General features: G+C 48.1%; 1 protein-coding gene across 1 annotated transcript in view; it reads left to right on the top strand.

Annotated features, from left to right (window-relative positions):
- The window catches only part of LOC144146282 (uncharacterized), a 108,075-nt gene extending 90,829 nt beyond the window's left edge, over positions 1–17,246 (top strand). The window contains exons 6-11 of the mRNA XM_077678243.1: positions 7,578–7,783; positions 8,894–9,095; positions 11,311–11,429; positions 14,743–14,990; positions 15,692–15,813; positions 17,121–17,246. Of these exons, the coding sequence (XP_077534369.1) occupies positions 7,578–7,783; positions 8,894–9,095; positions 11,311–11,429; positions 14,743–14,990; positions 15,692–15,813; positions 17,121–17,227 (1,004 nt within the window). The 3' untranslated portion in view covers positions 17,228–17,246. The remainder of the gene's footprint in view (positions 1–7,577; positions 7,784–8,893; positions 9,096–11,310; positions 11,430–14,742; positions 14,991–15,691; positions 15,814–17,120) is intronic.
- The last annotated feature ends 9,124 nt before the right edge of the window (positions 17,247–26,370 follow it).

Below are 26,370 nucleotides of genomic sequence, written 5' to 3' on the forward strand. Positions count from 1 at the left end.
CATTGCTTTTGGCATCACCCGCGAAGTGCTGTGAACATATTCTTGTGCCGCCTTTTGGCATCCATTCGGTGCTGTGAATGTCACTAAAAAAAGGTTACTGCTGATAAAACAATAGTGGGGGAAGCCGTAATACCTTGTGTTATGCAAATACTACGACGGCATGCGATTCATCGCAGCGCGCGATGTGTATGGAACACTGAAAGCAAACATTTTAGTTTTACGGCCCTTCGTGTCTGCGCTGCGCATAAACAGTCATCGTACTCATAATACTCCTTCCACTGACTGACAAAAAATGTCATGGCTTTCTTACTGCTAAAATCCATTTCTTGCGACGCTGCCCGAGAAACCTGTACAGAACGATGGCAGGCTGCCTTCCGCGATTGTGGCAGTACTTCACGCAGCAGTAGCGGCGTGGCCACTAATTCTTTCCTGCAGCATTTTGATCCTTTCGGACACTGCAACTTGCAATTATAACTATGTTTCTTAAAAAACTTCCGCCACACAACGTCGAACTGCACGCAGCGCGCGTGTTTTTACGTGCGCTGAACGGCCGATCGCGACATCCACCGACCCGGAGTTGCTAAGCGGCGGCGAGAGATGGCGCTGCAGTCGCGCGCAAACTTCACTGTCCGGTGCCTATAACCGTGCCCGGAAAAGTGGGTTACACTGAAGAAAAAAAAAAGAACTTCTCCAAGAAGTGGCGCTAAAATACAAAAACTTTGTGGAGTGCAAGAGAGCAACGCCGTGTCGCTGCAAGCGACACCTAAAGTGTGGAGGCGGCTTTGCGACGAATACAACAGCATGCCCCAGATGCGCCCGCGGAATGTAAAACAACTCCGCGTCATTGGCGTTTCGTCTTCGTCGCGTTTGTCAGCCGCACGTACTTTGGGAGCAGGCGCAAGCACACCGCCTGCGTAACTTCCCAGAGCACATTGCTGACCGTGGGCTGCGAAACGTTGACGAGGTCGCGACCACCGTCAACCGTCAAAAGAAGTTCCACATGCGAGAAAGTAGGTGTTAGTGCGATGAAAAATTGTGCCAGGGATCGTTATCAGCGCTTATTTAAAAGCGGCGATCAGATATCTGCCGCGCTGCTAACACTACGCTGGCCGGTCGCGGAGGTTCCTTGGTCCGACCGGTCATCGCGGCGCGCGGTGCGCCGAGCGGCCGACAGGTGGCGCTACCTGCGCGGCAGCGTCGATACAGGCTACGGCAGATGTCTTGGTCACCGATCGCTTAAAACGGCAATTATAGCTGAAATAAACTTTCACATGCGAGAAAGGGGATGATAGTGTGGTGAAAAGTTGCGTTAGGGATTGTCATTCGCAGTTGCACAGATAGCGGCGATCAAATGTCCGCCCTGATGCGAAGCCTAAAGTTCCCAACACCCGCGCCGACCCGAACAACGCAAGCCGGTTGTGGATGGGTTGTGGGCTGTAGGGGACTCGCCGCACGCGAGCGCGTTGCGTTTGGGTTCCCCTAACGTCTTGGGGAACTGCCTAGTAACTTGAGCAGCGGCGGAAGTGGGGCTCCTCTTCTGTCCGAGTTCTCGCGGAGGCAGAGTTCCCCCAGCATTTTCATCACTGCTGCCTTGGAGAAACGGTAGCGGAATGGAAACTCGTCGTCGCTGTACAGCTTCATCGGGTTGAGGCGGTCTTGCGGCTGCCTAATCGTGAGCGACGGATATCTGTACACGTCGCCGCACATGAAGTCGCCCACCCGCAGGCAAAACCGTGCACAGTCGGCCCAGCTGTCGTACGAAGCAATAAACTCGGACGCCATAGCCGTCGCGTTCCTCCCGCAGCACCGCCGGACGGAGCCTTAGGCCCAAATTTTAAAACCTTCCTTACCTTACTAAGGTCGCCTTAGAACTCGCAAGGAGGCCTTAGTTCAATTTTGGAACGTTCCCTACTGAGGCTTCCTTACGAAACGCTCCCTTGATGTCTCCTTACTGCAAGGTCGCTCGCGGGCTACCTTGATGCGACCTTACCCCGCTCTTTCAACTGGACGCACACTTCTCCGCAGCACTTGGCACACGCCTCGTTAAGGCGCGTTCCCACTAGGCCGACACGACGGCGACGACGACGCGACGGCGACGCCGACGAGTCGCCAAACCATCGGCCAACTGCCGAGTTGACCGACCGCGCTGGGTTGACCGAGTTGACCGACGCGTCCGGCGACCGGACGTCCGACCGGTCGCCGGACGCGTCGTCGGAAATCGACCGAGAAGCGAAAACTGCTCCCCGACAACATTCGTGCCGCAATGAATGCGGCTCTATTTTGATAGTTTCTGGAGTGTAATAAACTCAGTAACGTCCACGAAGCCCATACAACTCAACACTAGCACTAATGCAATCCGTATTTTGGCGTTCGAGGCTTCGGCCGTGCTCTTCGGCGACGCCGCTATCCCGGAGCTGCAACCTGCAAATGCGTGTGCGATCGGCTCGCCTGTAGAAAATGTAAGGTCAGTTTCGTGCAGAAGAAGAGTTACGTAGGGTAATTTGGGTAATAAGGCATCAACATCGGCCAAGGTTTTTGATGTGAAACGTAAAACCAAAGTACAGCAAGCACTATCCCCGCAGTGGGAAATCGCAGTCGCAGCCGGCAGCCGTGCACACACATTATTGCGAGCGCTTTCGCGAAGCAGCGGAGTTGATGGCGATAAGCTATTGTGGGGGCTTCGGGGAACGTTGCTGTGCAAGCGCTATTTAAGAAATTTCAGTTTACCAGCCAGGAATTGTGTAAACCAGCTAGTAAACACCGACGTATGACACGGAAGGATGGGCCTCCATCTATTACCCAGGCTATTTCGCAACGAAGCACCATTTGGGCAGTGGCGCAGTGCTCTCGCGCGTCGCGCCCGTGCGCTGAAGTTGGGGGTTCAATTCCCAACGAGGTGAGTTTTTTTTCTTTTTTTTTTTTTTGCGCGTGTGTGTGTGCGAGCGGTTGTTTAGAGGGTATGGTTTGCGCATCCAATTTGGGAATCGCGTGATTTTGAGAAGCAACCTCGTCAACGTTTCGCAGCCGATAGTCAGCAATGGGCTCTGGGTAGTTACGCAGGCGGTGTGCTTGCGCCTGTTCCCAAAGTACGTCGGCTACCAAACGCAACGAAGAGGAAACGCTTATGACGCGGAGTTGTTTTACATCACGCGGGCACACGTTGGGCATGCTGTTGTATTCGTCGCAAAGTCGCTTCCACACTTTAGGTTTCGCGTGCAGCGACATGGCGTTGCTCTTGTTGCACTCTACAAAGTTTTTGTATTTTCGTACCAGTTCTTGGAGAAGTTCTTTTTTTTTCTTCTGTGTAATACACTTTCCCGGGCATGGTTACACTGGCGCTACGCTCGCACAAAACGTTGGCTCGCACGTTTCGACGCTAAATGCGATGTTGACAAAAATCAACGTGAGACTGTTGCCAGACTAGATTTGACTTACAAGCAACTGCAGTAACCGACCGGTACAACTTGTTTCAAGAACTGCGCAATAAGCAAACATTAAATATATATGCCCGTATAAATGTAAAACACGACAAATTACATGCCTATCACGGCTAATGAAGGCACATTTTAAGAACAAATTGCGCTTACCCTCGCACCCATGTGCACGAATGTCTTCCTTGACGGGAGTAAGGGCGCCCTTTGGTAAGGAAGGTTGAGGGAGTCTTTAAAAATTAGAATCGGAGCTGCAAGGTCGCCTCACTGTAAGGGAGCATGAAGGGCTCCTTCAGTAAGGTGAGGAAATGGGGTAAGGTAAGGAAGGTTTTAAAATTTGGGCCTTAAGTGCCCGATGAATTGTTTCCGTTTACACTGAAAAATAATAAAATTGTTTCTTGCTGCATCAGAAAAGTCCCAGCAGAGCTTCCGCTCTCAAAATCTGCGCACGATTTCACGTCAAATCATTGATTTCAGAAAGCGTTTCCCTCACGGCAGATCAGTCGCATCACAACGAATTCCCCCGAGAAGCTGTTTTTTTTTTTCGCCGTTACCCTGATTGAAAAAATCAAAACAAAACAAACAGAACCTGTTTTTTCGTAATGCTTTTTTTGTTTTGTTTTATGACCTATCACATCTCTACGCCTAGCATTCAATTCGAGTGAAAAAGGGCATCTGCGCAGGTACATTGCGCATTGCAAAACGCCATCTACGCCTTGCGTGTTGGCCCTGCGCACGTGCACTTTTCTTAGTCAAACCATGTGTCTGGCTTCGTCATTCGCCAAGTTCGCTCACTTGATAACTTTATTTGATCATTCTGGAGCGCTGTGGTGAAGACGCCATAGGGGGCCTCGTAGAGTGTATCGTAGTTCTTACACCGATTTAGCGAACTATCGAACAACGCCTACTCCGGCTTTATTCGACTTCGACATATCGAATTTCGACTGCACACCCACCAGTCGATGGACGGACACAGGGTCTTCGATGGCGTGTGAACCCGCGCACACGCGAGAGAAAGGTGCGCGACCTGCGCGGCAGTGATGGACGTCGATGCGTACGAGCGCGCACCGTATAATGTCGCGATATGGGACGTCCCACAAAGGGAACCCGGGGAGTGAGGCGAGCCGGAGTCCCAACTCGGCGGGGCGTTGCGGCCGACCGACCAATGAGCGTGCTTCCTGTTTACGCCCTGGTTTCTCCTTTGTACGGCCCCGGCTGGCTCCCCCCGACGACGGCGGTTGCTTCGTCGGACGTGTCGTTGCCCTCCCCTCCCTTGATTTGTTCGCAATATGCTACCGAATGCAGGCATTATGCGCTCGAGGACAGGTTGAGTGATGACGCTCTTTTCAGTGAACGTCGGGATTTATACGACCCTGCCTCCCTAGTATTTTCATTCGTTAGAAAGTGTCGAAGAGACCGGAACCATTGCTTTAATCTTTCTTCCGCGGCCTTTGCTTTCTGTGGCTTTCCGCGTAGATGGCATTGTAAGTATACGTACGTGTAACGATACGCTGTTGTCTATCGCAGACTGCCGTGATGAAGTTTATCGGACGTTCGCTCGCGTTTCGGCTCATTTCAGCAGTCCTCGGGTTCCTAAACCTACAGAGTTGCGATGTGGCGTACTTTAAAAGTACAGACGTGATTTGAAAGGATTAAAAAAAAAAAACGCGTGGGCAAAGTGGAAGGAGAATTAAGGAAATCCCGGGCCATCTCCCCTAATGTGAAACCTGTTGAGGGGCGAATCATGCAGTGTATAAGTGTATTCTTGGCGCCTTGGCGTTTTCGCCAACGGAGATGAAACCATTGGCGGTACAGGTATACAGCTTTGCTGTAAAAGTCTGTTGTCTTTGAAGCACGAAGCTCTCTAGCGCGAGGCGTAAACGAGTGTCCCGGTGTTTTTTAGTACGCGTTACGAAGCGCTCCAACGCGAGGCGTAAATGAGTGTCCCGGTGTTTTGCGTTGCGTTCTAGCGCGAGGAGGAAAGGAGTTTCCCAGTGTTTTAGTATCCTAAGTACATGAGACGAACGACAATTACGACGACGATGACGACGACAGGAGACGCCAGCAGCCCCAGCCCTTAAGGGGCTTCGCCCCTAAAAACCTAAAAAACAAAACAAAAAAAAAAAACGCCGCATCTTTTGTAGCAGGACGGTTTCCGCCGATGCTCTTCTACTCCCAACCGAAAGACCAACCACCTTCAAAGAGAAAAAAAAAAAAAGATATTTCCTTAGTTCGCGCACTCCAGTCTCCCGTCCTGCCTGCGCTTTGCGCGGTCGCGGCTCATCAGGCGCGAATTTATACAGATACGTTTCGCGGAAGTCCGTGAAACCGCGCGAGAATAAGCATATATGCGTGCTTTTCATCAGCTAATTTAACACGGTGTCCGCTGCCGCCACTACCCTGCTGCCCGTGCGCGAGAGGAGGATTGACGTCTCAGCGAACTTGGGGACATCTGGCTCGTGGGATATACTGCGTACTTATCGCGGAGTGAGCAGCGCAGCCCCCCTCAGGCGGCCGCTCCCGCAGCCACTCAGCTTTGCGGAGAAACATCCCGCTGTGGAAGCACTGCTGCGCTCGCAGCGAGGCTTTTCCCCCCACGATGTGCACGGCACGGGGTCCTTGTTGCTGCAGAAAAGGAAATAGCCTCCCCCCGGTGACTAGACAAAGGCCGGCAATGTCGTGGCGAGAGGAAGTCGAGTTCATTAGAAGTGGAGTTCGTCGAAGGCAGGAAAAGGGTGCGAACGGAGTTCGGGTCCGCCCGTAGGTCGAGTGGTGTTTGACCGATTCGCCGCGCGTTGTAAACGGAGCACTCTATTTTCATCAACGGGTGACGGAAAACGTTTTTTTTTGTTTTTTTCCTTTTACGTTGGTGTTTACGGTGTGAATGAAGCCGCTTAAAAACTCACCACAAGAAAGTGAAAGCGCTCTAAAACTAGAAAGCATTCAGAAGACTTGCTGTTTAGAATGTTGTGAACTGTGATAGACCTTTCGAAGAATACAGACTGTCTTCGGAATGCAAAAAAAAAGGCACAGATATGGGTGCATTTTTTTATTTATTGTTGAAGTAATTAGTCGGCGTTCATGCCTCTTTTTTTTTATTTCATCAGATTTTAAAGTTGCACTTCACTGTCATACCTTGGCTGCATGACGGAACATTTTTCGCCTCTTTAAGGAGTGTATACGAATACGCATGTTTGCGTACCTGAAGACGAAATCCCCCCTAGACAAAATGCATGACGTGGTGGTGTCGTGGCAGGGGACACAGCACGGCGGGATAGGATAGGGCGATCGGAGCTACAGTAATAAATTTATCCAATATACGTACGTGTGTGCTATTTGGCGCCAATTACACCCGGAGTGACTGCAGGTTGTTTTAAGCCTCGCATTGCTGCAAAAAGCGCGTTCTCAGAGAGAAAGAGCGCGAACACAAAGCAAACGATGCCTTTCATGGCCATGTATCCCAAAACGTGACATTTTACATACATAGTATAGTTTTCCAATAGCCTTACAATAACCGGCGAGCGTGAATTGTGAGCAGTATGTTTGGGAAAAAACTCCTCCCCCTCATGTTATAAAGAAGATCGCAATAACACGCGCCACATAACCTTATCTGCGCGGTGCCTCGATATTTTTTTTTTTTTTTTTCACAGAATAAAATAATGCAAGCATAAAGCAAACGACTTATCCGTTTGCAAGTACGCCGGCACGATGGTTCTTCGTAATAATAAAAAAAAGCCCCGTGATCATCTTAGATTTTTGTTTAGAGGAGCGGTCACCCGAGTACTCCTCCTCAATACGCCCACTACCACCTAGCTGTTGTAAGACCACATTCGCACACCAGTAATGACCTTCGGAAGCGGATAAGCAACCGTGAATCCTTCGATCATTACTATTGTAGCGTAAACGTAGCGACTGGTCAACAGTAAGGGGTGCAGTTTAATAAGAAAAGAGACCAAAAACCCTAGTCTAATGGCGACTCTGCTTGCTGAGGGAAGCCCGCGCGAGAGCGAAAGCCCTCTTCCTCCTTTGGCCGGAGTGTTCCCGTGCACACCCAATCTCGCGCGAACGAGGGATTGACGGCACCGCCCTGCGCTTCTTGAGTGCCTCAGAGTTGCCTTCTAATGACTTGACTGTGGCACTATGCAGGTCGGCTGAGTGGTCTGGACGAGGACTCCGACTGCGACTCTGAGCCGGGCCTTCTGCTGAAGCGCAAGACGCGTCGCTCGCGCACCACCTTCTCGGGGGACCAGCTGGAGGCACTGGAGCGCGCGTTCGAGCGCACCCAGTACCCGGACGTGTACACCAGGGAGGAGCTGGCGCAGCGGACCAAGCTCACCGAGGCCAGGGTGCAGGCGAGTGCCGTAGCACGCTCCCCTCCTTCCGGGGCGTGAATGAAGCACGCAAGCTTCCTCGCATGCATCCCACCGTCTGACGACGACGATGGTTAAAGGCGAAGCTTCCTCGCGACGAATTCTTTAGTTGGCCAATCCCACGTGTGCATAGTGTAGGCCTAACGCTTGGGCTTGGGGTGTACGGGCAGCATCGGTACCCGCTGCTTGGCGTTTGCTTCGGCCATGTCGAAATGGAGCAGTCAGATAGGCGCCGGCCTCATTCCCCGGGACGCAGGTTCGATTCCAGCCACGGGAAGCGTTTTTTTTTTGTTTTTTTTTTTTTTTTCACTTCACACGCACGATCATTCATCATCATGGTCAGAGAAAGTTGGCTCTTCTGGAGGGCTTATTGGCGTACAACGGCATCAGTGAGGACACTAACGCTTCGCTTTAATACAAGCAACGGTCGCACAGACGAGTCGAAAAAAATAACTCCGTGCATGGCACAGCCAGGAATTTTGAAACCTCTATGGAAGCCTTACCTGGTCGCTTGAGTCCGCTCTGTCCTCACTGGCCCTTTTACTGGAAAGCACTAGCCTCGCGCATTCTTCAGTATAGTAAAACGTTTGAATTCCATTGTTTCTCGATTTTGTGGAAGTCCGTAGACTTAGTTTACTGTTAAATCTTGGAAGAGGAAACGTCACCTGCCGGCGCCTCTCGAATTACCGCGATGACGTCAGTTTGCAATGTTGTTATATGCTTTTCAGCCTTAAAATGCTTAATTTACGGCTATCTTTCGGTTAGTATCAACAGTTTTGTTTATCCGTTGACAATTTGCACAGTTAAACGTACTACACATTCTACAACATACAACGTTTTCGTTGAATTCTGCCCATCTGACTTGCTAGTGTGTAGTCATCGCAGCACAAGTAACCAATTACCGAGGAGCATTGTGGGAAGAAAACTGCACTTTTGAACGCCCTATTCTTGTGACTGAATGTGTGTGAAACAAACCCCGCACCTGAGGTGTACATTCCGGACTTCGAATCACATCAAATAGTCAGGCAGCGCTTGTCGCTAACGCTGTTCTGTGTCCCCCCTTATAACGTGTGCACACATGCTCTGGCGCAGGTGTGGTTCAGCAACCGGCGCGCTCGCTGGCGCAAGCAGATGGGCAGCCAGCCCGTGGGCGCCGCCTTCAGCAGCCAGCTGCTGCACGGCTACGCGCAAGCCGCCGCTGTGTCTGCAGCGGGGCCCGTCGTCAGCGCTGCGGCAGCTCAAAGCCACCACTTGGACTCGGGCATGGCCGTGTCCGCGGGCCTTCAGCACCACGGTGAGCAGTCGACACCCACCTTATAGCCCCGCACTACAGGGTGCGACTGCTCTGATAATAGCGGATCTCAGTATAGGCGCATCACGACCACACACACCCGCGAACACGTTTAGCTACCTTGCCGCACAGAACTGCCGTACGTCCTTGTGGACGCGAAAAACTCAAGCGTGCGCGTGTCAAGATTTCAACGCAGGTTAAAGACCACCACATGGTCTATATTACTTCGTCGCCCCTCCCCATCTTCCCCACTACGGAGCGCATTTATAGCCCATGTAGAGCTTCGGCGCGTAAGGACCCTTTGAAATTTGAATACGTTGTAGTCTCCATTTCTGACGTTTACGGTGTCGCCTTTCGACGCTTGGTTTGCTTGGTTGTCTGATTGGTATCTCTAGCCTCGTTCCCAATACTCGACTCCGCGGGCCAGAGGGCCCGCGGAGTCGAGTATTGCTTGCTGTTACAATGCAATTTTAATTTCATTATTGTAGATTTGGACTACAAATTCGTATTTACCCGCATGTGAGTCGAAGCCTTTTTTCGAAATAAGAAGTTTAATACGTGACCGAGCAATACGTGGGTCGGCCTGTAGTTGGGTACATATCCGGTACTGTGAACATTGTCATGTTGCCATAAAACAGATAGCTTTGGTAGTTTTTCATATTAAACCAAAGTTTTAGTGTCCTCACTGATGCGTTGTACGCCAACGGGCTCTGCAGAAAAGCGAACTTTCCCTGACGATGACGATGAATGATCGCGGGTGAAGTGAAAGAAAAAAACGCTTCCCCTGGCCGGAAACGAACCTGGGTCCCTCACGTTATGAAGCCGGAGTCTATCCGATTGCTCCATTTCGACATGGTCGAAGCGAACGCCAAGCAGCAGGTACCGATTCGTGCCGTGCACCCCAAGCCCAAACGTTAGGCCTACTGAGTGCGCACCCAAGAGTTACTGTGGGTATTCTAGAAAAGGGGTGCGCACCCACACAGGAACACATACTCGCAGTGTGGGACTGGCCAACCAAAGAATCCACCACGAGAAAACTTCGCGTACAACTATCGCGTACAACTATGGAGGGGTGCATGATTTTTCTTAACTTCACTCCCAGATGAAAAGCAAAAACGAGACGCGAATTCACGTACTGCTTACTCAACAGGGAATCACAGGCTTTGCAGGCGTATATGTTCATGCGCGGACGAAATTCCATCCTGTTACACTGATGACGGCGGCACAGGGCGTCTATATTTGGCGGTGAGGAATTAATGTCTCGTACCGGAATGGTTTCGTTCTCTATTTCATGTCAATATGAAGTGGACCCAAAATCATGGCTTTAACTGCTTCTTTTTTAAATCGCGAACACGGTAGGGCGGCGGGGCGACTTATATTTAGGTTGACTAATATACGACTCAATGCGGTAATTGATTTCTGAAGCCCCTGCGCCAACATTGTTCAGCTTTCTTGCTTTCTCGTTGCTAACTCTCTAAGAGTCAATGTCAACAAAACTTGTTCACGCAAAGTAAGAGAGAAAGGGAGGAGGGAGGGAGGTATGGAGGGAGGAAAATGTACTGCTATAATGTTTTGTTAAAGTCGGCTTTTTTGCAATAACACCTACAACGCAGTGGATCCAGCTTTACAGGCAACCAAAAATCTTTCACGTTTGATTGCGCGGCTTTCTTGCATTAAGACCCGTTACACAGCGAAACCAACTTTACAGGCAGTCAGAAATTTAAGCTCTGACAAAATGGGAACTGGTTGGTGCTCGTTTATGTACGACTGCATGAGTCATATTGCGCGATGATGTCGGGTGTCCAAAGGACGCCAGATGTGTTGAAAGAGTAGAACGCAAGCGCATCCGCGAATAAAACTTTTCGGTGTTAGTGTAGTGAACTCAGTATCTGTTTTATTGTCAGAGACCTCCCCCCCCTTTTTTTTTCTTTTTCTTCGTTCGGATGCACATTTAGAATACGAAAAGGCCCAGTCCTACCTCTGTTTGTTGAGGTCTGGAGGGGGGGAGCATGTATGTATTCATTCACCTCCTTGAAATGTATCATAGAGCCTCAGAGGACGCTGTTATGATGTTATAGGAGGAGGAGAGGGGAGAGACGGCAGGAAGTATTCAGTGGGTATTACTATTTTTATTGATTTTTTTATAGTATAGATTTTTCTTTCTGGAGCAGTCAGCGGTACATTTCAATATTCCGTTTTTCTGTGTGCGTTCTTGCAGACACGGCAACATGGCACCGGTCGCACCAGTCCCTGGCGTCTTCGAACACTGTCTCCCAGCCGGGATACAGCTCCTACTCTACCGAGTCATGCATCAACGGTGGTCCATTGTCCCAGCAGGTGAGGTACCCAAGCGGTGTGCTGTCTCACAAGAGTGCTTTTCTTCCTCTTGGGAGAACACGAGGGAAACGTGTATCCTTGTTTTAGTTTAAAGAACAAGCCTTTGTTACTCGGTGAACTACATCCAGGCCCCAAGGAAGTTGATTTCTAAAACCTTCGCAGAGGGCTGCCATAAGAATTTGCGGTTTATTATGAGAAGAAATTAACGGCACCGGCAGGATTCTATCCTGTGTCTGGTAGATGTCTGGTGCCGTAAGGGAGTGGAACAGCCTTGATGCATCGATCACTAGCAGTTCATCACATCAATTTTTGGAATTAGTAGAAATACACTTAAACCAAACATAAACATGTTAGATGCGTCTGTTTTGAACTGTTTCCTGAGCTTAGTGTAGCAAAGTTTTTATACTTTTTACGTATTTGACATGTTTTTACACGTTTTTATGAAAACTTTGTTGTTGAACTCCGCTACCTCATGAGAAATGTGTTAATGTTCGCCTACTGTTCGCATTCTGCATATCCTGGTTTAAACAACTCAAGTGTGTTCTGTAATAATGCTCAATGCAGTTTCTTTTGTTTGACAAACTGATGTATGTATTTGACTGTATTGCCCTTCTGCGATAATCCTCATTGGATTGGCAGTATGTACAAACAAACAAACAAACAAAGAAATAAACAAACAAACAAACAAATAAATAAATCAATGAATTAATTAATTAATTATTATTAATTAATTAACGGAGTTAGAGTCGGTCGTCTTACCCACTCGGCTACGACTGTGAGTTAACAACCGAGAATCAAACAGCTTACTCACTCGGCTGTGACTATTGGCGGTGAGCGCGAACACAGGCGGCGCTGCGAAGCGCGCCTCCGTGACGTCAGCTTAGGGATTCTCGCATTTGTCGTCTGCTTCACTCAGGATCGCTCTCCCTGCTGTTTCTTTGCGCTCGGTCAACGTCTGATGCTTGTCCGCACCAGAATTGGCGTGTGGGTAACTTTTTATCATAATAATAGGCTTAAAATCGCATACACTAGCTCATGGTGTCAGTTAAAGTACAGTTTTGGATACCGCTACGGGAGAAACATTGCCGGTGCCACCCCATTCCTTGCGAAGCCGGTCCTGTGCGGAGCGCGAAGAGTCGGAGCTAGGCGTCAGCTTCTGATGTAAGCATTCGAACAAAAGGAACAGTCAGCTGCTAACAACCGACAACAGCGAAAATGGAAGACCAAAACAAATTCTAGGCCTTCAGGGCTGTCGGCTTTGGCAGAATGCATCACGATTCCCGGTAATCATATGTAAGGTAAAACAGTTTTTGCAACCTTGCCGAACGCTCGAACGCGTTTTGTCACATCACTTTACGTTGTCAAGGCTTGAAAGTTTGCCGACATGCACTATAGACTGCAAAAACTGTACGTTGAGTTCCAAATAACCCAGTGTGTATATACGCGCGTGCTGATTCTATACCAGGCATCTAACCAGTATGGATGTTTACTGAGCAAAACGAGTCACGTCTTTGTTAAATTTATAGTAACACATATATGTTTGTTAAGACCTGGAGGGATATTTCGGAACATTTTGCACAGCCATATCTTCCCGATATTCGGATATGCGTTATAGGAAAACTGCACTCAAGAGGAGGAGGAGGAGTAAGAGGAGGAGGGGAAAACTTTGTTTAACAATTAAATCGATCTGGTTAGTGGGCCGGGTCCTCAGTCCAGGACAAGAGAGTAAAAGTAATTTTCTTAAATCATAGAACGCCATCGCGAGTCGAATAGGATTTGTTCTTCGCGCCTGGAAGGGTTGAAAAGCAATAAAGAGCTACTTGGAATTCTTTTTCGGTTTCGAGACTTGTAATATATGCAGGTATACTCTTTATTACGTTAGTTAGCGAGTATATCATGCCTTCAACACCGTAATCATGTAATCATTGTTCGAGTTGAGAGTCAGTTCGTTATGATAACGATATAATTACGATAGAAATTCGGAGCACAAAAGCCGCCTTCGAGTACTGTAGACCACGTTGTTTAGGGCGCGATCGCGGTGGCGTAGCACAAACCTTCTCATTGTATTTGCTTGTGAATAAACAAAGCACACTGCGGATATGCACTTTCTTGCACGCAGCCGTAATGAAAGCCAATTTGTGAAGAAGGGAATGTATGCCATACAAAATGAAGGAAATATCCACACGACCTTTGTGAGGCTCCCAAACATCCCGAAACCTCCTAATAAGAAGTTGGTGACGGCGCAGAAAAATTTATGCGTTGGGCACAAAAAAAAAGCAAGAAACATTAATCCGATACAAGACAACAACGAAAGAAACAGAAGAAAGCCGCTTTATTTCCTGCTGTGCGATGAGCGTGTAGAGGCCGCTGCTTGGTACGTAGTATTAGACTGTTGAGTCTTCATAGGAGCATCTCAAAAATACTGCAGGGAAGCCTACGCATTTTGAATACTTATCGAGAAGCTCTGATCGCTGATCCTCGCGAATAAGGAAGAAAGGACGAGTTACACACGATCTTCTGACCGATACTCTGAAGAAAGTTGTTCTCTATCTCTTCGTGTGTTGCAAACTTGTGCGGGATACAGCTTAAAATTATTCAGATGCGTCAGAAACTGGCAAAATAACTGAGTCGCTAGAAATACGCTTTTTAACGCACTACAGCAACGAGGCGGGCGATTTCTAGCCCAGGCACTGTTGCCCCTTACAAGCGGAGTGTAGCAGACGACAGCGGCGCGAATCCCTAAGCCGACGTCAGAGCCAGGGGGCGCCACTCAAAGATCTCACCGCCAATGGGGAGAGGAATCACGCCGCCTGCTCGGCACAGAACACGTGGTAGGGTACCCTTTGCACCTGCTTCTTCGATTTGCTTCTTCTTCGCCGTTATAGCAACAATGGTGAATTAAAGGTCGTTGCAGCAGCGAAGAAGAAGAAAATCGACTGTAATCGTGGACTGAAATTGGTGTGATGGTCGTGAAGGTTGCATACAGCTTCGCTACCTGCAAGCCTTACGCGTTAGTGGGAGCTTCTTCCATTTTTTGACAATTTTTTATTCATTTTTGACGCCGTAGCCACTCAGCCACCGCGGCTGGTGTCATAGGAATTTGTCTCTAATACTAAGAGAGGGATGGTTCCTGCTGGTTTTGTTGAAACTTCATTCCCGCAAGGACAAATAAGCCAGGGCCGTAATGGGTGAGGCGTTGTGATTGTGACAGGCTTTCCAGTGTATTTGTGGCATGCATTGCAACAGTGCGCTGGTGAATACACGCATCGAAGCCATTCTCTAAATAGACAGGTTTTGCTTCCCTCCCTTGTAGGTGTACGGACTTCTATCCGGCAGCGGAGGCGCTGCTGGCGCTTCCTCGGGAGGGCCCTCGTCGCTCAGCGTGCCAGACTTCCACATCCCGGCGCTGAGCGCGGCCAGCGACATGACCTGGTCTCCGGCTGCGGGCCTCGTCAGCTCGGCAGCCGCGCTGTCGCACGCCAGAGCAGCCGAAGCGCCGGCGTCATCCGCCGGAGTGTTCGGCCACCACGCCGCCTTCGGAGCAGCCTCGGACAATTTCGGGTACGAATTCGCAGCGCGTATTTTGCGAGGCGCCGCGCAGAACGGCGTGTTTCACGCGCGATTTCCTGGAAACTCAACTACGCTTTCCAATGACGAATATCAAAATATAAACTGGGGAAACTCAAGGCATGAAATGAAGGAGAAATGAAAGAAGCAGGAGATGACCATGAAAATTAAAGACAGCTGAGCATGAAAGTTAAAAAAAAACACAGCATAAACAAAAAGAAATACGGTTGCAAAAAAAAAAAACATTTTTTTGAGCTTTTGATTTCACATGAACGCATTCCAACTCACCCGGCTATCGAAGGATCGACATTTGGGCGAGCTAGTATTGGTTGAACATCTTCGAATAATAGCGTAAAAACACAGGCACTAGCGGAAGAAAATGTCAGGACGACGCTGTCATTTTCGTCCTGTCATCCTGTCATTTTATTCCGCTAGTGTCTGTGTTTTTACGCTGTTATTCGAAGATGTTCATCCAGCTATCCTTTCCTTTGTTTGTAACAAGCTAAAATAGGCCCGAAAAGTTGCTCACCTGATTCTTCTAAGATTTAGCTCTGTCAATGAGTAAATTAAGCAGGAAAGGGAGAAGGGAACGCTTACAAGATTTGGCATAGCGTTTGTTTCTCCGAACGTGCCAACCGGCGTTTAAACCTTGACATTCGGGCCCAACTTTTCTTCTGTCTTGCTCTCCTTTGCAGTGGAATGATCGCAAACACAGAGGGATTCATATCGAGCACGTTCAACAACCTCAACAGCTCCCACAGTGCCATGGGTATGGACGTGAAGCCGACGTTTCCGTACGGCAGCCAGTTCGCTTCGGGTGAGTGCTCGCTGGGGTCAATCGACCAAGATATTTACGAATGGACGAATAGCAATGCTTACTAAGTGAATAAGTAGCAAATAATATTTTCTTCGAACAATTTCAAAGCGAGTAATTTGGACAGTTGCAGAAAAAGTGACCACAGCAGCGGTGAAAACTGCTATCAGAACTCAACTGGTGCTTAGTTTTTGAATGAACCTTATCGAAAAATGTTAAGGGTTTTCACGACTACTGCGGTCTTAAAAATTGCTTGGCATTTCATGCACTAGTAAACTCTTCCCGACAATATTTTTCAGTGCTAGCTTGAAATTGATTTTGCCAATAGCAAGCGCTGTGCAGACTAAAAGCTTTCAGTTCAGAGTTAGTTTGTTCTTCAATGTACTAGGGGCGATGATGCAGTTTTCTTTATTTTGTTTTTTTAGTGCTAAAAGCATGTGGCTGCCACAAAAAAAAATGGCTTCGTGACTGGCGTACCAAAACCGAAACTATATCACTCCCACTTCGTTTGTTAGCCACTGATGAAGGTTGTACGTACCAGAAAGTTCATAGCCAAGGCGACTGAGTAGATTACAGCGGTGTAAGCTTGAGTTGTTCAACTTGGTTAACATGATGGGCCTCGCGGAGTTTTGTCAGATGGAGCCCTATCTGACAAAATTTGGCAGTGGAAGTTGTTGGGGCAGCGCTAGTGATAATTTATAGGCTTAGTGAATTATGATGTCCAGTTCTTGAATTTCACTTTTTTGGGAGTTAAGTATGCGGCTACATACGTGACGTGAAATGAGACCCACGAGGTCGCTTTCTTTGAGCCCCTCTCGAGGATGAGTGATACGCCTAATGAAATATGTGATTTGTCATATAGTGTGCCTTGTAAGAGATAGATAGTGAAAATGCTTGCACCTTGCGGTTGGATCGTTAGTCCAAAAAACGCGTATGATGATTTTAGCAATAATATGTCTATTATGGATGATATAACGGGAGAGTCTTTTGCAGTTCGTCGAACCGTATCACGTGCCCGTCGAATAAAATGAAACCAAATAATACGGTTTGGTTCCTTTACGTTTAGTTTACGTTAGTCCTAAGAGTCTTTTTCAGGAGCGTGAAGCCGTGGAACAACCTGAAAACAGACTTTCCCCGTTTGCGGCACTGTGGCATCGAAGCTAAAAAGCCCAAGAGTAACGTTTGGAGCTAAAGCTACGTCAGTAAATGTGATCCAATGTATGTTGCGCAACAGTGATCTTCACATAACTGTTTAGCATGGCTTTAACAGTGCTTTAATTGTAACCGTCCGTTGTCGCGCTTCATTTCAGGCGCAAGTGCCAACCAAATGTGCAAGGACTTCGACATGCCTGTCACGGCACTGGCAAGCCTGCGACAGAAGTCCCGAGAACACGCCGTGGCGCTAGGTCTTTTCTGAACACCGGAAATGCTGCGGTGTCGTTTGGTTCAGATAACGAGACCTGCAAGTTAGGGACCTGCATACATCTTCGTGATTTCGGTTTATTTCGTTTCGTCTTCCCCAATCCTCTCTTGAACGTTTGAACTCCGTTAGAGCTTTCCCCGGCGCTACGCAATTATTCGATTTTAGAGAAATCAATTGTACTCATTGAGATTCCACGGCTTGGCACTGTGGCAAGCTCCAGGCTATTCCCTGCCTTCTCCTATTCTCTGAATATCCACTTCCACACAGCAGTAGAGTGCATTGAGCTCTGCTCCTGCATGGTTAACCTCCAACCCAGACTTTCCCGTCGCTGTTCTCCTTCCCCTCCAGGCTATTTCTTGAAGCCTGGATACACCTCTCAATAGCCACATCAAAAGAGAAATGCCGTCCTGTTCTTTTTTGTCGTTCTTTGTGTCTTTTTACAGCGTAAGCCGTAAAGTTGGGGATCGCTGCATTCACTATGTATGACGTTCACACGGTCAGATGGATGCGTGTCCCAACTGAATATGCCATAATGTAAATACATGCATACTTACGGAAGCGCATAGCAACCGAGGGAGATTTCCCAAGCTTGATAAAATAGCTAATTAAATAACAGCAATCAATAACAATCAACCAGCCAATAAAATCAGAGTAGCCCACAAGTCTTGGTAAAACAGCTCATCAAACAAATATTTACATGTACAATCAGTTTCAGCAAACAATCCTAAATTAATTTCACCCAACGAGTTATTTTAATCAATAATAACTTCAGCTAACAATAAACTTCCCAGAATTCCTGAGTGGCAAATGTTTTTTTTTTTCAATTCAAATTTTCATTTGTTGGATCCTAGCCCTTTTTGCTTTTCAGGGACTGTACTTTCTTGAGCACTATAATAAGATGAAAATAGGTATGGTAATCGTGCAGCTGCTCCCACAAGTGAAATGTTGATAGAGAATGCTCAACTGCGCATTACATCCTTAATGGTTGCTGTATTTCTTTATTCATTTTATTGAGAAGCACAAGACTTTGAAACTAGCTTAAAATGAAGCTACAGTATTTGGGCTCCCGTTAATAATTGTTCTGAAAAACAAAAACGATGCAGAACAAGACGATGTCACGAAGTGTCGCCTTCGGAGAACGTCACCTCAAATATCATGTGACGGGTTTGTAAACATACAGCTTCACGATAATGTTGCAAACGCATACAAAACATTGCCAACGGCGAACTGTATTTCCTTCCAGCAAATGTAACAGGTGCTTCAAGATGATCTACTTTATGGGAAGTACATCTTTTCAGTGTTGATCGGAATACATTGCATTACAAATTCACACCAAGGTCGCTAAATGAGCAACAACAACAAAAAACGCTTCATAAGAAAAGACTATTTTTGTGTTTTATGAAGAAGTGCAGCTTGCTGGGCCAGTTGGTACATTTTGAAGGTGAAAAAACCAGCGAAAAAAAACGGAAGACGTAGAAGAGACGAGACAACACACACGCTGGACTAGCAACGGAAAATTTAATTGAAAAACAGAAACAACCAGAGAACGACCAAGCCTACGCATGCGCAACAAGTACGCACGTTCTGATAAAACACTATCGAAATACACTTTTTTCCGCTCAGCTTTGTAGGAACGCGATCTCTTTATCGCTGAGGGAGATGGAAGGAACACTCGCGCAATTTCCTTCTTCCTGTTGACTGATGTAGAGCGATTCAATTATTTCCCTCTCTGTTTTAGTCCTGCCTCTTCCCAGAATCGTCACTCTTTCAAACAAAGCCTCACATTTGCCCTGACGTTTGCACTGACGACAGTGATAAGAAAGATAACCGGCTCCTTGCCCTCTGATCAACGCGCAGTGCTCTCGTAACCGGTCGTTGATGCATCGACCTGTTTGGCCTATATATACCTTACCACACGTCAACGGAATGTTGTAAATGACTCTTTCGTCACACTTTACGAATTGCTTTTCATGCTTCGTTTTACACGCACCTCTCTTTTTTCCCGCATTTTCAATGCGCGTGCACAACCCAGACAGCTTACATGGCGCGGAAAACACTAATCGCACACCATGCCGCGAAGCAATTTTCTTTAAGTTGTGTGACACTTTATGAAGGTAAGGCATCACTTGAAATTTTCTTTTTTCTTTGTTTTCATCAGGCCTTTGTTCACTTTTCTGTTGCCTTTTAAGCTTAACATGGAGGCACTCAGCGACTGCCGTAAGCACTGTGTTGGGAAACCCCGCTGCATTTAGCCTCTGAGCCTGACAGTCCAGGCTTTCCTGGATTGCGTGGACACAGCTTTTTTGGAGTGCACTGCGGAAACATAATGTGGCTATGCCTCTTTTTACCAATTTGGAGTGACTCGAATCAAACGGAAGCAGCGCCTTCTTAGTCCTAGGTGAGTAGATCCAGCAAACGTGGCTGTCGTCTTTAAAAGTTAGCGTTAAATCTAAAAACCTAATGGTTTTATTCTCAGCAAGTTCAAAGGTAAAATTTAGGGTTTCGGAGCACGCCTTAAAATGCTTTAAAATGTCTTCAGCCGCTTGTTTCGGGCAGTCAGAGGGCAAAAGTTTTAACACTACTAAAAAATCATCCACACTACTAAAAAATCATCCACAATTAAATTTTCAGTTGCTAGTCCAGCGTGTGTGTTGTCTCGTCTCTTCTACGTCTTCCGTTTTTTTTCGCTGGTTTTTTCACCTTCAAAATTGTGTTTTATGCTGTGCCTGTCTAGCAAGGGTGGCGAGGTTTTCCTCTGTATGCGTGGCCTCGTTATCTATTGCTGTCTTTGCCAAGACTCCCCAATCCGATAAAATTTTGTTTCAGTGTTGTCAGCGAAAGGGAGAACTACTTTTCTTGAGGAAGCTGTTTGTAATACTTCATCGCGATATTCCGTTCCCTTGTGAGTACAAGCCGGCCGTTTCCTGGGCACACTCAGCGCCATCCACTGCTTCACTTAGACCCCTAGTTCTATTCTTTCATAGCCTAGGGATAGAATCGTGTTTTTTGGAGCGAGCGCACGAGGTTCGAACCCCAGCAATGCCAATATTTTTTCCAACACCCGTGATTTTATTTTATTGTAAAATGCTGTCATAGCTCAACTCTACGTATTCTCTTCGTATATTAAAGTGGTTTCGGATCTTTTAGAGAGGTGGAGCGCGGCATTTCAGCACGTTTAATTAACGTTTTGCCTCGCAACGGAAGTGCCAGGCTTGTACGTATCTTGAAACGGAATATCGCTGTTGAATCACCTACAATGTTCCGCCAGCTCCCATATGCTTTCAGCATGAATGCTCAGTCTGTCTTTGCAGATTCTACAATGCAACAGTGCCAAATATATTTTTATACAACGCTTTTGAACCATGCCTATTTTCGGAACCTCATAAACGTACATTAAACCAAGCTGTTAATGGAGCTCGCATGCTGATGGAGCTCTCACTCACAGCTGTACAGTACATATCTACTACATATCAAAGGAAGCCAATATCGCTGCTTCTGCATTTTCGTATACGTCAACACCGTTTGCCAGTAAAATGCTGCCATAATTAGTCATAATCGTGTGCCAAAGACGCTAGCACGAGTACCTGTATAGTTTTGGAATAAGAAGCGGCGTGTCGAATGCTTATACGAGAAACCAAATGATGCAATAAAGAATGAACATACTCATGATGCTGCGTGTAGTTGGTAATTTGTTCAGTTACTGTAATTTACACAAACATGGCCAAATATGACTTCGCAATACAATGTCAGGTAGGTGACAGCGCTGTGGATCTCCTTAAGAAGACAGCGTCTCGTGAAGGACGTTAGTAGATGCAAGCTGATCACCAAGAAAAATTCGAGGGAGTTCCTGTCCTCAATTTTGTGCTCCGTACCCTGAGTACACACTGGTTGTATACTTCCTTTTAGTGGCAAAGACAGCCTATTATTTGATTTCATAGTGCTTGTTGTTCAATGGGCTCCAGCACATACCCTAATGATTCCACAGATAATTTCTTTCTTGTCAACTCAATCAAAAGCAGCAACTTATCCGATACAGTTATATTTATTCACCTATTGTAGTCTCTCATAATCTATGAGGGAGGGGAGCCTTTCTGCATGATTATTTAACACCACTTTCTATTTCTTCGCATCATATCCAGGCATACGAACGAGCCTTCAGGGTACACTTCCTGCAACATTCTTTGTACATAGTTGATGTCCGAACTCCCTGAACAAGATAATAGTTTTTCTCAAATCTCAAGTGGTTTGATGTTCTCCCCGCACTCTTATCTCTGACTCCTTCCAATCAGGCTTCCTTCGAAGCAGTCTAAAGACTGCTAAGAAGTCTTAATAGAGAGTTTTAGCTTACCGTTTTTGACGCTCCGCTATGCTCCCGACGTGCCGCTCAGCACAACCGGAGCGTCAGCAGCCGAAAGGCTTTTAGCTAAGCGATAACCGTATCTCCCTCGACGGGGAATGATTCGCGTGACTGGTCGTTTCGCGCGCGCGGGCAAACCGAAACTTCATCCTAAAGGAAACATAGGAATTTGTATTTGGTCGCCCAAATAAAGCAAAATACCGTGTTTCTTGGCCTCATTGAACCTTTTTTTTTGTATTGTAGTCGCTGACATGGTATAATTTTTTTAAATATCAATAAACAAGCCGATAATCTTTGGAATAGCCAATCCAAGGCTATCTTTCTCGGCGCTGCATGAAGCAGCCCCGCACTTCGGTCGACGTTTTTCGCTTCCGTTTTAAAGATCTTGGAGGTGTGTGGCACAATTGCTTATTCGGAAGCGCTTTTGCGGCTTCGTCGGTCGTGTTTCAATTGAAGAAACGAAGTTTGCCGTAGCGCGCTCGCATCGCGGGGGCAGCCTTGTTATTACGCACGGTAGCGTAAGCTGCCGCGACGGTCCGCTAAGAGGCCCCGGTTAGCGGAGCGGGGCCCCTCTCCGGTATCGCCGGTAGCGGGCTAGCGTGCCACGCATGCGCAATGGCGCTCCCGCTTGCTATCGAAGCGGAGCGGACCGTCAGAAACGGTCAGCTAAAACTCTCTAATGATAATCTGCCTTAATCTGTAATACCCCTCTAAGCGGTCTTACGACTAAAAAATCTGGGAGAGATCTTGTTTCCTTATCAGACAATCAGACACCCTCATTCATAAAGAACTTCCAACTCCCCTCATATACGATTATCATGGGCGTTGTTACGCGGACGAAGGCGTACAAGTACGGTACTCCGTCATGTCGAGGTAGCGTGGTAAGCGGGAGCTTGGAGGGGATCCGAGTTGCCTCCGTTCCGACGATGAAGAGCCAAAAGCCAAACTTAACTTCTTTAATGTACGGCGAGTACAAAAAAGCGATGGTACAGGAAGCAGCGCACTGGCGTGCTCACAACATGACAACTCGAACGGGCAGAGAAACGTTCTCAACAGAGCCCGAATGCGCACTGGCCTCGGCTCGCGGAAGGGCGAGCAAATATACGCAGAATTCCCAAACGACAACAGGCGTTCAGCGTGTTGTGCATGGCACCATAAATTACAAATACACAAAACACCTTCCACAGGTCCCGTGATGCGTTCCCCAGAAGCCGGTGAACGCTGTGCCGGAGAGAGGGAGGGGGAAGAGATGGCTGCCGTTTGCATGATTGTTGGTACACGCCTTTGCTAGACCCACTTTCGACCGGTTCCTGCAACGGTTGTCACTGTGACTCAATGGCCCGGGCCGCCGCGCGGCAGCCGGGCTCCGACTCACCGATGCACAAAGGTTCCTGCACAGCTGGATTTATCGCCACACACGGAACTTCCCTGCAAAGCACAAAACTTCACCGGCGCGTGACGTGCGCCCAGGGCAACGACGAATATCTTCGCACTGAATCGTAACAGCATTCATCGTGCCTTCGAAGAGCTCCATTCAAGTCTCCTTCACTCCTCAGTCTCTCGATAATCTATACAAAATGATTTTTGTATTCCGCAGACTTCGCCCTTACCTGGTTGATGGCATAAATGCGATATATAGTTGAGCAGCCCTCCCTAAATCTTTCACTCTGACATGGCGCTCTTTGGCCTCGGTGCCCTTGTGCCATAACCAAGTACATACATACATGCTTCCTAAATCCTGCCAGTTCTTTAGGCTACTGGGAATGTAGGGTGTCGTTTGTACAGCTATTATTACCTTGATGTAGGGGTGGGTGATTGATCGAATGATAGTGTTGCGATTAATTTTTTGACCGGTTAACCGGCTGACGTCATGCGAGCAACATGAACCAAGAGTGAATGTTGAAATACTGCGGAAGCATGCCTGGAATCATACTCGTGTCCCACAACCGGCCTTACGTCACAACCGGAAACGAGGCAAGCATCCTCGCAGATGACACTGATAAAAACCGCAAGATGATAGCCAAGACGCACGGAACAACGGCCATTTTAATGCAAACACAAGGACCTCTACAAAGCACAAAAATCGGCGAACGGGAACTCCTATCGCTTTGGCGTTGGATATACTACGTAAGTAAACTAAGGTTGTTCAGCGCCCTCCCCAATTAAGGAGAGGACATCGACTGGTGCCGATGTTCCTGGTTCCAGAAATAGTGTGAGTGACAACGAGCACGGGGATAAGGATCCCGGCGTCATCAGCGTGATGATGATGATCAGCTTACCTCATCTGGAATGTGTAGGTCTAGAAACACTCTGATGCCCAAAAATGTTAGCCGACTTCATTGAGAGTAAAAATTCCCGTCAAACGTTTTTTAGATGCAAAGCATCTCTTAGTCGACCCTCCATCGTCCAGCGTCCGCACCTCTCCTCTCCACACCATTCTCTTCCCTCCTCTCCACACCACCTGTGCACTACGCACGCTGCTCCTCCTCTCCCCTCTCCGCACTAGCTGTCCAATCACGCGCATGCGCGCTGCTCCTCCTCTCCACTCCCTCTGCTCTGCAAATAAACCCGGTCCGCGCTCCGCTCAGTTGCTTCTTCGGTACTGCGCCGTCCGATGACTGGAAATGGACGCCAACGATTCCGTCAGCGAACTGCCTGGCGCACCTTCAACTAGCGCCAGCCAGCACACTGTCAGAACCGCGAGCACCTCCGAAGACAAGGCTGCACAGAGGAGAGCTCGCGAGGCCGAACGTAAACGGCAGCGTCGAGCAGCGGATTCCTCGCTTCGAGAACGAGAAGCCGCTTTGAAACGCCAGCGGCGAGTAGCTGATCCAGATTGCACGGCTTTGCATCCCCTCAGGGTTCCCCCGTGGGAAGATGGTGTAACTTTTTTTTGCAACTTTTGTACCTAACCAACGCATCCGATTAGTCGATCAATTGACCGATTATATTTGCCTGCCAATTAACCGGGTTAAATTTTTTTAACCGATGCCCAGCTTAATAATAGGCAACTTGCATACAACAGAGATTAAGTTAATGGTCTGTAATTTGGCATTTATTTGGCATCTCCTTTCTTAGCAATTACGATCAGGTTGGCGTTTTTTCAGCCTATGGCGGCTCCTTTAATGTCCTTAGGCATTCTAAAAATACCTTTGAAACCTTTGCTGGTACAGTATCTCATCAACTCTTTCAAAGATCCGCTGTTATTCTGTCGTCCCCTGAGGCTTTCTCTTTTTTTAATACATCTACATGCACTATCCTCCTCGTCTTAGGTTGTTCTAACCTCACGAACCCGGCTCTTTCTGTACTGTTTCCTAGACCAACGTTGCTATCGTACATATGTACACGCATGGAACGTTTCCGCGGCCTTCAGAGGCTCAGTCACCTTAATCGTCATGCTATTGGTTTCTTCCCCGAGTGCAGTCGTTCGATCCCTGCAAGTCGCACGCTTCTCCACTGTACTTAGTGGTCAACTGCACTAAATTTTTTCTTTGTTCAAATTTGGTAAAGATTAGCAGCTTAAACATGTGAAGCCATCATGGAAAAATCCTAAGACGGGTAGTACAGTGGCTATTCTAGCCACTGTACTGGTAGTCACATGACACTTTAACTAGAAGGATTGAAAGTAGAATGCAGCAGATGACGTTGCATCCGGCGGAGAGACCCCAAAACAAGTTCCGGACGGTCCCGCTACGGAGAAGAGGAACCTGTCCTGCCGATCTCGCGCTTCGCCCATTACCAAGAGAAGAAAGAGACACAAATACAATGAAGCAGTCAAGAGGTCTTTGATAAGTATCACCAGACTTTCGCCTTCATGCATAGCACGGAAGCGGACTTAAGTGCCCCTAGGATGGAACTGCAGCAACGCTTATAATTTGTTGGCTGTTGGACTCAGCTCGGCACAGCCGCCAAATTCTCAGCCATAATCTTCCAGCTGGCCAGATCGTACTTTTAGGGGCGAAGCCCCTTAGGGGCTCTGGCTGTTGGCGTCTCCTGTCGTCGTGGTCGTTGCATGTAGTCACGGTACTAAAACACCGGGGCACTCGTTTTCCAACGCCTCGCGCTAGAAAGCATCGTGCTTCAAGGACACGAGACCTTACAGCAAAGCTGTATACCTCTACCACCTAACAGTTTCACCTCCGTGGGCAAATACGCCAAGGTGGCAAGAATAAACTTATACACTGCATGCTGAGCCCTCCCCAGGTTTCACGTTAGTGGAGATGGCCCGGTTTTATGGACTCCGGCACCCTCCGGCTCGAAAGCAACAAGGCGGCTACCGAGAGAGAGAGAATCTACTTTATTTGGAACTCTGGATTTCGGGTGGGGGAGTTACGGTGGCCCAGACAGCCGCCGCGACCTCGGCGGTCGTGGTCCGAGCACCCCAGAGCCTGTTCCCAGAGGTTGTGGGAGGATAGAGGGGGGAAGGGGTCGCGCGGACACTCGCAGAGCGAGTGATAGAGCGTGTCCGGCGCGTCACACAAGGGACAGTTCGGAGAGGAAAAGAGGTGAGCGTAATAGAGCGCGGTGAGCAAAGGAGTGCGTCTGAAGAAGGCGCCACATGTGGGCAGCCTCGGCTGTGAGGGAGGGGTGGGGAGGGGAGGTTGCCTGCGAAGGCGGCTCCCGAAAAAGCTCGTTCCCGGAACTTACACTGCTCAAATCGAAAGGGTAGTGTCGGGAGTTTCGAAGCGCGAACCGGCGCGGTCCATTGGAAGAAGCGCGAACAAGGAAAAGGCTAGTCGCATGGCGCTTTCAAACGTCCCACATTTCGAGAAAGGCCGCG

This window comes from Haemaphysalis longicornis, unplaced genomic scaffold, assembly GCF_048455015.1.
Source record: "Haemaphysalis longicornis isolate Haplotype H1 unplaced genomic scaffold, Haemaphysalis longicornis Haplotype H1 scaffold_7, whole genome shotgun sequence".
Classification (NCBI taxonomy): Eukaryota; Metazoa; Arthropoda; class Arachnida; order Ixodida; family Ixodidae; genus Haemaphysalis; species Haemaphysalis longicornis.